This window comes from Cyprinus carpio, chromosome B8 (assembly GCF_018340385.1).
Source record: "Cyprinus carpio isolate SPL01 chromosome B8, ASM1834038v1, whole genome shotgun sequence".
NCBI lineage: Eukaryota > Metazoa > Chordata > Actinopteri > Cypriniformes > Cyprinidae > Cyprinus > Cyprinus carpio.
This window is the reverse complement of record NC_056604.1, coordinates 20,902,571-20,914,756: the sequence shown is the minus strand read 5'-3', so window position 1 is coordinate 20,914,756 and position 12,186 is coordinate 20,902,571. Positions and strand designations below refer to the sequence as shown.

The 12,186-nt window shown below is 35.1% G+C and overlaps 2 protein-coding genes across 3 annotated transcripts in view; one reads left to right on the top strand and one right to left on the bottom strand.

The window, feature by feature from the left end:
- Positions 1 to 12,186, top strand: part of LOC109053914 (disintegrin and metalloproteinase domain-containing protein 9) — a 1,168,157-nt gene that overhangs the window by 1,040,378 nt on the left and 115,593 nt on the right. The gene's annotated exons all lie outside the window — the stretch shown is intronic.
- The window catches only part of taf2 (TAF2 RNA polymerase II, TATA box binding protein (TBP)-associated factor), a 114,643-nt gene that overhangs the window by 42,730 nt on the left and 59,727 nt on the right, over positions 1 to 12,186 (bottom strand). The window contains 1 exon segment of the mRNA XM_042730124.1: positions 7,437 to 7,576. Coding sequence (XP_042586058.1) covers positions 7,437 to 7,576 — 140 coding nt within the window.

The following is a 12,186-nucleotide window of genomic DNA, read 5'->3' as shown; positions in this document are numbered from 1 at the left end:
TCACTCTCAAAAACTCCCATTAAAATCCCTGAAACTGTTAACACTGTGAAATCAATATCTTATTTATAGATTTGTACACACATCTGCACTTTGTTGTTTCTGACTAGAGAATTCTCCAGAAAGAGGTATTCATTCAGGTGAGCGAGTTGAAGAAAGCACAGGCATTTTAGCGATGACTCATCGGAACCACCTTTGATTGGTCACTGCATTCATAAGCTCACCAGAAATCTTGTGGTGATTGGTTATAATGCGGAGTGCTGTAAAAAACGCGTCTGTCTCTGGCTCAGCGCCAGTGAACGTAGATCCGAATTTAACAGCTGATGATATGACTCGCTGAACGTTCTCACGCTGGTGTGATTGTTTCAAATATAGAAAATATTAATCGGCTATTTTTTTGTCTTTTGGAAGCTGGATTCAACTTGGCTCCCCTCTGTTATAAGTTACACGTACAACAACAAACTAAATGTCATAGTGGGTATCATGTAGTGTAATTGAGTGTAGCCTAAGTTATACCTGTTGAACCGTAGACAGCACACGCGGTGTGTTCATCTAATAAAGAATCTCATCGCTAGCAAACAATAGCCTTTGCAGATTTGCTTTCAGTTCAGTGCAGATCCAAAGCCACGTCTTCAACGCTCTTGATGTTCTTAAACTTTCTGTTACAACTCTGAGTGAAACCGCTTCAGACGCTCAGCTCAGCGCGCGCGGAGCGCTGCGCAGGGAACTTGATGAATCATTCAAACTGATTCACGAACCAATTCACTGGTTAGCCGAATGGTGTTTGATCAAGACTTTGAAACAGAATTGACTCAATAGAATGAATCATTCGCTAATGGGCATCGCTCATGCCCAGAGAAAAGTAGACGGCGCGTTTTGAATAAACTGAAGCATGTTTTATAACTTATATTGCATTAAGATAAAAGTAAAACGAGAGGAGCGTCGCCCACAGTAACGAAGTAAAAGTACAGATTTTTTCCACAAAAAATGTACTTGATTAAGAGTAAAAGTACCCATCTTTAAATATACTTCAAAAGTATTAGTTACTCAAAAAATTTACTTGAGTAAATGTAAAACTAAGTAAATGTAACTCCCACCTCTGTATTTCAGTAAGTTGTACTGTAGGATCTCTTATAAAAATAGCCTACCTTTTGATGTTAATTCACGTTCATTATGTACTATATTAGTAAAGAGAAAGATTAAATGGGTTCACTTGCCCTTGAACTGAGGCGCTAAAGCGACAGCGCCTGGCCCATTAAGGAGTGCCTAAACTGTATTGTTTGAATTTCATTATGAATTCGGAATAATTTTAAAGCTGGTAATTTTTAATTAAAAAGTGACAAAAGCACAGAGCTTTTTGCGATTACTACTGGACGGCAGTTGTACTTCAAAATAATGAAGTTCACGCATTAAAAAGAACCACAGACCAAGATCTTGTTTAGAAGAAGTCATATTAGTAATTATTATAAACGAGAATTGTTAACGATATTGCCAATATCCACACAGCTGACAGCTTTACGTGTTTATAGTTTGTTAAAGTTGTGCACGAAATATACGCGGTATTTTCTGCACTCTCCCTTCTTCCGTCTCCGTCATTTCTCTCTCGCTGCACAGCGGAGCTGCGTTTATCAGACTGTGTGCGTCAGCACTGATGTGCGGCAGAGAAGAGGACTGTCTGGAAACTCTCTTTTTCCACTAAACAAAAACTTTGATGCGCATCGTCTCAGTTTAATACGTGAACATAACAAAAGATTTGATCGCAAAACAATTAGAGGAAAAAAGGCCATTACATTCAAATTTTTAAGTTATAACATGTAAATATATACCCATAGCAATAACACTCCTGCTGGTTCCAGCTGAAATGCGTCTCTGTCGGTTCAGTCTCGGCATCGGTGAGAAGATAATGGGCCAGAGCCATGCCGACTCTACAAAACACTTCTGGCTGACAGACGGCTTTTTCCCTCTGGGCCAATCTCGGCTGAAAGCTGTTGTACACGCGGCAGGTCCACACTCGGTGTAGTTGTGTGTATTAACCCTTCGGCCCCAAGTTCGTTTTATCACAGACGGGGCGCTGCTAGAATGAAGCAAATCATCCGCCTGAGAAAAAAACTTTTTTAGCGGTTAAATCCTGAGGAGCTTTCGGCGGGGTAGTCGCCAGTGGCGACCTCAGCAAAAACGTCACTCGCAAATTTAATATATTTATGGTCGCAAAATGCGACTGTTTTAGTTGCAGTTTGGAGCCCTGGTTAATAAGAATTATTTGTAAATGCTGGACCCGTTCTCATTTCGCTCTGCAAATGGGAACCTGAAGATTATTATTATTATTATTTTTTTTAACCAAGAATGAACCGAAATGAAAAAATTTTAATCCGTATATATATATATATATATATATAGATATATATATATATATATATATATATATCTATATATATATATATATATAATGACTGTTTAAAAAACAATAGCATGCATAAGAGCCTTTGTGTGTAACGGCCTTTCTTTAAATTTTTGATGAGTAAACTGTAGCCTAAGACTATCCTATTTTTTTTTAATGGCTTTTAAGGATGTTATAATGTATATTATAATGTTATTTGTTGTTTAACGTTTCCTTTCATTTTACAATTACATTCAGTTCGCAATCCGTCCCTTTGCGGCACCTGGCGCGGTAGTTTCGCGAATGATTTTAACACGCGACTGATTTGCAGTTAACGCCGCGGCCCTGCGGCGGCGGTGGTACGCGCGGCGGCTATTACCCATTTTGGATGTCTACCTACTGTAATTAAGATCATCAGCTCGTCAGGTCCATCAACGAACAGTGTTCCCAATTATACACTACGTGTAAAGACAGTAGGGCTGCTCGATTATGGCAAAAAACCATAATCACAATTATTTTTGGTCAATACTGTAACCCTCGATTATTTAAAAATATTATTAGTGGGCCACATGACCAAAACTTTAAATTGATTTAAAGATAGTGATATATCAAATACATATTTTCTAAAACGATATATTAAACAAACTGTGCTTAAAGGTTTTTTTTTAAGGGTAATACAAGTCTAAAGTATTCAGTTAACAGCCTACAACAGAAATGAATAATCAAATGAAAAAAAAAAAAACAGCGTAGTCTTCACTGTTATAATTAATAATTAAACATGGTTACTATAGTTAAACCATGATGACCACAAATAAACCATGGTCTTGCTACACTAACCATAGTTTAACCATCGTATTTGTAGTAAAACTGTGCTTATACAAATTGTAATCAATATGCCAAAAAAAAAAAAAAAAAAAAAAAAAAAACATGGTTACTACACTTTTATCATAATAAAACCAAACCATGGTTATTTATACTCTGAACTGTAACAGCAGACTACTGCATTTTTATACAACTAATGCCCAGTAAAGCAGTTCTCATTTACATATTTTCTGTTTCTGAAATATTACTTCAATGTAACCTGCAGTCACTTCAACTGAGTCACTAAAATCTTGAATTATAACTGCAATACGCTGTAATACAGCTGTGAATTATATTACTTTATTTTATATATCATGCAGCATAAACGTCAATCTGTGTAACAGAATTACACTTATGTTCATATGCCCAGACAGTCAACAGTGATATGTTTTTGGAAACGCTGTTTTGTACTCATTCATTCACAAGTCTGCTGTGGTTCGGTCCATTGAACTCTGCCGGTCGAGAAAGACGAGGTGCGTCGAGAAGGCGAAACCTCACATTCTTGAGGTGAAACCGGTAACATTATTCTACTGAATGAAAGGTTTATCCAAAATGTTAGTTGCTATGCACTTTGTCTTACAAAAAAGTTGGTAAACACTGCAACACTGGTTCATGCGCCTATGTGTGTGTCCCACAAAAGTCTGTGTTATACGAATGCACTTGAAATATGAAGTGGAGGCAGGTCCGGATTAGACTTGTGCCGGTATTCGGTAATGCGATATATCGCGGTAATGAATATGCACGATATTGTTATCGTGGGCACTTCCAAATACCGAGAATAATTATATATATCAAATTATTCAGAATTTGAAATGCATTTTAAGAAATACTTTTCCCATCAAACTGGTCAAAATGCACAACACCGTTGTATGCTGCTTTAAAGACGCGTGTGAGCTCTGATGTAAACAAGCACGCACGAGAAGCACATGGAGGAACACGTGAGAGAATTGCTGATTGAAATCACATTCACTCTCTGACAGCAGATGGCGCTAAACTGCAGAAAATGCAGCCCTTACCATGGAAAACCCATAAATAAAACAGCTGCTACTTCCTAAACATTTAAATAATATAAAATAATATTTATATATTTCCATAATTTTTTTTCCATTTTAATCTGGACTACAACATGTCCTAGATATTGTTTGAAAGGGTTTTGATTTTTTATTGTTCATTAACACTTTACATTAGGGCTTCATTAGTTACAAACTGCCAATGAAAAATTCTTCTGAACATTCATTAATCTTTGGTATTCCAAATTTTCAATAACACATTGTTAAAATCGAAAGTTGCAACTTCGTTATTTAATGAGCTAACATGAGCTAAGACTTGTATTTTTTAAACAAAGATTAGTAACTTCTGTAGCAAATGTAGCTATTGCTCATTGTGAATGTTAATGCATTAACTAAGGTTAACTAATGAGGTCTTATTGTAAAGTGATACCTATGGGTTTTTTAAAGTTCTTTTGCACTTTAATCGGTGTAAAACTTTTAACTTTAAATATATTTTTTGTATTGCTTTATTGTATTTAAACATTCAGTTATTTTTGTTATTAGAAAAAAGTTATTTAACCTGTTATACTGTATTATGACCACTTTTTTAAAAACTTAATTTCAATACCGTGATAATACCGCATACCGTGACAAAACATTATCAATTTATCTCAACAGGAAAATTTGAAACCGGCATATCCCTAGTCCGGATTGAATTCCCTTCCGGACTGGAGTCCGGACTTTGAGAAGCACTGGTGTAGAATAAGGGTAAATTATGTGAAAAAAAGGTATTAACATGTTAGACCGTACCCCATTAACACACACACACACACACACAAAAAAAAAAAACACAACAAAAAAACAACAACAAAAAAATTGTCAACCACCCCTTTAAAAAACATTTGTGTTTGGTGAGACTGTACAAAGATGCCAAAATGTGTTTGCAGACAAATCAGACAAAAAAAAAAAAAAAAAAAAATCACTGGCTCATTCAATTCTTTGTATTTGTATGTGTGAGTGACTTTAAATGACTTTGTATGTGTGAGTTTTTATATAACAAAGTAAAAAAAAAAAAGGCTCTGTTATAGGCTCATTCAATGTTTTGTTTGTGGGTGTGCTTGTGTGAGTGTTTAATTTTTTTTATTTTTATTGGACAAATAATAAAAAAAAAATGCTCTGAATTATAGTATTTCCCATTAATTTCCTATGGGTTTTGTTTTGTTTACACGTTCGTCACTAATCATGCAACGTCGACCTCTTACATCATCCGTCAGAATGGCTTCTGCATATGACAGTCAGCAGAGTGAGAAAAAAAGTGTTTATTATTACGTTTAAAATATGGATATATATCTTACAAAAATGCATGGATTCGCTACAGGAGGCCTTTATTTACCCCCCCGGAGCCGTGGGAGGGACGTTTTATTTGGGATGTACGCACTTTATTTAACATCTTCTGAACTGTTGACAACCAACACCCGCTTACTCCCATTGAAAGGCTTGAAGGGGCCAGGACAATTTTTAATATAACTCTGACTAGATTCATCTGAAAGAAGAAAGTCACACACACCTAGGATGCTTTGAGGGTGAGTAAAAATTTTAATTTCTGGGTGAACTAACCCTTTATTATATAAATTCATAATTATTCAGTTTTGTTGAGTGTGGACATAGAATGAGTAAACATGTTGATGGCAATAGTGACCGATGGGATATATATATATATATTTTTTAAATGTTTCAGTTTTATATAAGTTTTTTTTTAATTTTTTTTATGTATAATAGTAACCATAGAATGTGATAAAACAGTTTAAAATGGGTTAATAACTGGGACGAGATATATAAGAATTTTAATGCCTGCTGAAATAATTTAATTTCAGTATACACATCCGACCGGTCACAATTGTGACCAACCATAAAAAAAAACACTTTTCCATAAAGAAAAAAAAAATTAAAATAAAAATGATTGATTATTTCAAGTGATTACTAACGACACATCATTTTTATATTTTCATGTCTGAGAAAAATTTGGGATTAAATGAGTTAAGGGGGGGACAAAATTAAAAAAAACTATTTGGATGCATGACGGAGTATTTCTGTGCTAAAAATCTTACTTCTGGGTTCATACAAGGTTCGGAGAGTTTTTTTTCGATCATGACTCTTCATGACTTAGACAAGGGTGGAACCCATCAACGAGCTTCCTTCAGCAGTGCTGCATGGGACTTGCTCGAAAAGAATGTCTCTAAAGAAGTGTGTTTTTGGTTGTAAGGGAAAGATAACTTTGTTCAGCTTCCTAAGGAACCCAATGCTATGTAAACAGTGGATGCAGTTTGTTTTTCCAGAGCAGCAACGCAGTTTCACAAGCAAACGTTTTATAAACGAGGCCCAGTTCGACGCTGGATTAGCATATAATTTGATACTGAAGGATGGAGCGGTCCCAGCTATAAAAGATACCGGTCATGATTCAAAACTGCAGATTGTAAGTTAAACTGCATCAAATGTCTGTGTTTTGTTGGCAGTCAGAGCTCAAGTGCTCGTCATTCTTTAGCTCCACCCACAACGAGACTCCAGGAGCTCAGCTTTTTCCGGTGAGAATCGTAAAGCTGTATCTTTCTTTTATAAATATGATAAAACTAAATAATTTTTGGACATATGAAGGATGCAGTACTTCTCTATAGATACTGAAGATTAACATGAGATTGGGTGAAATGGTGTTATGTCCCCTTTAAGGAGTTTGTTATTCTTTGTTGAATAGAGTCCATTTGTGTGTGTGTGTGTGTATTCAGGTGTCAAACAGGAAAAGTAGCTTAATCTTCTACCACCCAGATTAAGGAAACTAAAAAAAAAAAAAAAAAAAAATTGCCTAAATTTGTCCCGACGGATGCTTGAGGGTTAAACACTGATTGAGTTGGCTTTTCAACAATATTTTCCATGTATAATCTTTCATGAATACCCTATATTAGCTCGTCATATCTGGATTTAAGGTCTAAACGAATACCCTGTCTAGGATATTTACCGCTGTATTGATAAACATGATGGTGGGTTTCTCTTATTGACAATGAGACCTTTTGTGTGGCAAGAACAGTTGCCATACAGCCTCTGTAAAAGGCACACTAGTTGAAAAATAAAAAAAATACCAGACCAACTAAATGGGCCAAGTTTTCCTAACATGGAAAAAGAAAGACAGAGAAAATTAGTGGTTAAAACAAAGTGTGTACCTCTGGTATAGTCTATTACAGCTTCCAGTGCAGCAATCCTCACATCCACAAAGTGGCCATACTGAGCGTAGGACTTGAACAGGCTGGGGTCACTGGGGATGTGGCCGTTCTTCTGTAGCATGCGGATGGCCCGTAAGCAACTACAGCACAGAATTGACAATTAAAAAAAATAATAATAATAATAATAATAATTAAAAAATAATAATAATAAAATACATATAATATATTATATAATTATGCTTACATTTTTTTTTTTTTTTTAACTTAAAAGACCATTTTACTGGTTCATTTAATGGACAATTGGCCAGTCATTGAGAATGAATGCATCAACATTTTGGTTCAAAAGAATACCAAGACAAAGCAAAAATCTAGGCAAAGGGTGACTTTTTTTTGAAAAAGCCGAAAGGTACACTATATAACATTTTTGTTATATCATATCCATCTTCTAAAATGTGTTTTGCCTTATCTTGAATCACTACGGCATGTCTATAAGTGTTTATTATTCAGACCAACCACAGCAGAGTAGCCCAGTTCCTGTTTCATTCGTCACATACATACAGTAAACACAACGAAGCAGCTCAGGCTACATTGTTTTTTCACAAGACACATGCAGTTTTTATTATTAACCTCCAGAATGCCAAGGTAAATACAGTGTACCTTGAAATGTAAGTTCTGATAAAACATAAAATAAAACATTATAAACATAAATCACAAGTATTATTTTCCTACATATTATTAGGGTAGGGCCCTTTTATTTCCTCGATGCAAAAACGTGGATGGAATCATGAAATCCAGTTATTGAATTTACAGTTTAACGTGGAATGTCACGGAAAAGTTTGGATGAATTAATCAAAAGTAGGTCAATACACCTAAATCAAAACATGATATGGATAAGTATCTGTAAATATTAAGCCACAAAAAGACTATTTTAATATAAATTCTACATGTTCTGCATGTCTCGTTTTTGTTTATTACTTGTTAGGGTTGTCACGTTTTGTCAATTCTATTCAAGTATTCGATTTAAAAAAAATAATTGATTTAATTTTGCCCGCATCGACTAACCGACAAAATACCGGAAGTGGTGCATTTCACGGACGAGAATCCATGAAACGCATTATTAGAGTGTTTTACAAGGCAGCATGATTTATTTAACCCATTTAAAAATCATAATTAAGCATAATGTTATTGCATATTCTTGCGAGTTTGGGTTTGTATCATTCATCTGGGAGCGCAACGTGCACCATTTCATCAGATTTGTAAAGCAAATTATTTATAAACCTACGCAAAATTATCTTTCACAATATGCTAACGATATTTGCGATTTCAAAATAAAAGCTCAAACCCTTACTCTGAGTTTACATGTTTTGATAAATAAGTTCTCGTAAATAATATTTCTGGTAAATACTACTTAAAAATAATGTTTTGATTATAATTTTATTAGTAGTAGTAATACTATCATTACATTAAGTAATATATTTCTGATTTCTGTCGCAGTCTCTGTTAACTACTCGTACTAAAGTGCGCATGATGCTCACAGCAATTTCAGTGTCTGCGTCTCACTAAATGAAGACAGAAATACATGAACAACATCTCCAAAACTGCTCTAAGAGTCAATTCCTGAACATTTTACCATTTCATTTGAGTAAAAATAGCATCATATCATATACACACAGAAATTTAAAGGCATTCATGGCAACCCGTCAAAATAAAAGCTTGGTTTAACTTCAAGACATTGTGCTAGAAATATATTACTTTTATTTAGATGAATGTACAACTACTACTACTACTGCTGAAAAGTTAATACAACTTTAAGGAATAATCTCACAATATTTCTTCCATGTTTTAATTTTTATAGTAAATCTTCTTTATTTGGCGCAAAAAAAAAAAAAAAAAAAAAAAAAAAAAAGTTTAATTTTAACTAATTTAAAAGAAAAATTAAACTAATGTCTTGTGCCTTCATTTGATGACCAGAAAAATTTAAACACACAACATAGAATTTCTGAACGGGGGATTCATAAGTCTTTCGTTTTTATGCATTCAAACATGCTAAAACACAGAATTTGGTAACAATAAAACATATATTCATATGGCTCTAAATATGTATTTTTTGTAAAACTTTAAAAAAAAATAAATTAAATTTAACAATTAAAATAATCCAAAATAATTAAAAATCATTCCAGAATAAAACAATCCAAAATAAACAAAAAAAAATTTGGAAAAAAATTCAAAATGGAAAAAAATAATTTTGGGAAAAAATAAAATGGATTTCATAGGGCTCTATTAAAGCCTAAGCATTTATGTAATTTTGGATTCAATGTCCAATATTTGAAAATTGCTGTTTGAAATTTTGAAACCCCTTATTCAGAATTCATTCAATTCTTGCCAAATTTGATCAACATGATTACCAAGACCTGAGGATGATAAATTTGTGAACGGATTTTGGATATCTCAAACGGTGTTGCCATGGTGAAAGTTTAAGTTGAGGACAAAAAAGCGAAATAGAAAGAATGCAATATCTTATATCTATAAAGTACACTGTATAATTTAGATAAAATTGGAGTTGTATGTTTGGTCAGTGGGCCTGATCACATGAATGTGGCTATGTGGATCATGGTCATGCCACCACCAGCTGGCAGGAGGAAGTGTGACACAAACAATAGTCCTTGCAATAGTTCTATTATATTAAATGCATGTGTCCACTGTGCATTGTTTTTTTTTTTTTTTTTTTTTTGATTTTCTAAAGCCACAGAGTAGCAAAGAATGGATTTTTCTGTCTTTTTTTTAAGCAATAAATTAGTAAAAGTAAAGCTGGTTCTGTGATTAATAGTAAATTTCCATTACCTGCTTTCAGATGGAGCAGCATTTATTACACAGAGCCATAGTTCTCTGACAAGCTACGCAAAAAAATAAAATAATAATTATATACCTATATAATCATACGATTATGAAATTGAAGAAATCGTTCACAATAATGACAGCTGTTTGCGTAGCTTCTCAGTGAACTATGGCTGTGAATGCTGCTCCATCTGAAAGCATGTGAAAATACCACATTTAATAACATATTTTTACTCCAAACTCACTTCATAACGTCAGTCGAGTGTTTGAAATAAATCTTTCAGTGAGATGATGTGGCTTACACAGAATAAGGCACTCAACATATTTCATAGTATTCTAAGCAGTGATAAAGGCTATGTTGATTAGAATTGCATTATAGACATACATCATTAAAATTAAAATTATAATAAGAACTCAGATAAACTATATATTATATATTATATGTTATATATATATATACACACACACACACAATATATTAGGGATGTAAATTTTTACGATCAGTTAATCGATTACTCATTAAGCTTAATACTGCAAAATGCATCTATTGCAGTGGCATGACAGAATTTGCAAATGTCACTCAAAACATCAGCTTCCTCACCCGAATTAAGAAGCATTTTAGTCTAAATAAAGGCTAGTAGCAGGATTGTAAAATTAATAGATGTGATCAAGATTATTTGATAAAATGAAAAGAGTGCGCCATAGTTACTTTTGGGATAGTTTAACTTTGTTGGCTGTTTCATATCCCGTCACGGAGACCACTGAACATGCCTATTTAAATGGTTTCATGGTGCTTGTTGTTGTATTTTAAAACATAATCGCAATGTTTGCAATTGACATTATTGGCATTTAAAATAAAATGATCCCAAATGTAACTGTGGCTTGTGGGGCTGTGCCACGCGGTCAGAGAACCGCTTCTACTGGCGGTGCTATGGCAATTCACACAGTTGCTCACATGAAACATTTTAATAAGAGTATGACACAAGTGAGGTACAAAGCTGTTTATAAGAGACATAGCAAATGTTTCATCATAACCATGCTTTTGCATTCATGCTGTTTGATACATTTAAAGCCATGCGCAGCTTTTGTTTTCTGTTTTGCAGATTGGTCACGAATTTCCACGACTTTAATATTTATGGTTTCTTTTCACAAATCCTCCGATGGGGCATTGAAGGCCCCATAGGTGGCCTTCAAGGCCGAGGGTGCCATATTGTCCTGTTGGCTTGAGAAAAGAGATTCCGTCTCAGCAGAACAGGCCAAGGGGCCACTATCAACAGCTGAGATAGCTCTGAAAGCCACAGCTGGTTCATCTAAAAAAAGGGGCCACCTGGAGAACCCTGCGTTTCTGTTCCCTTACTCGCCTGATTACCTGTGGGATCGTGGCGATCAGGGGAAAAGCATAAAGGAGGTTGGGCCAATCGTGGGCCAATGCATCCTTGATTTTTGAGAAATAAATTGGGCAATAAGAGTTGTCTTCTGAAGCGAAGAGGTCTACCTCGGCCTTGCCAAAGATCTCCCAGATCTGTTGAACCATTTGCGGATGGAGCGTCCACTCTTCTGAGGGGACATTACTCTTTGATAACCTGTCCGCTCCTTGGTTCAGTTTGCCCGGTACATGCACTGCTCTCAGCAAGCGCAAGTTGAGCTGAGCCCATTCCAGAAGGCGCTATGCGAAAGTGAAGAGATGCTTCAAGGAGAGGCCCCCGTCGATTTATGTAGGAAACCACAGAAATGTTGTCCGATCGGATTAGCACATTCCATCCTTTTAGGACTGCCAGGAAGAAACGGCATTTCCAGGCAGTTGATGTGGAAGCCTTTGAGTTGGAGGCGTCTGTCATGACAACTGTTCTCCTGTAAACCATTCCCATGGCCACGCCCGGTTCCATCCAACGGGAGTTCGTCCAGGGGGCCAGGG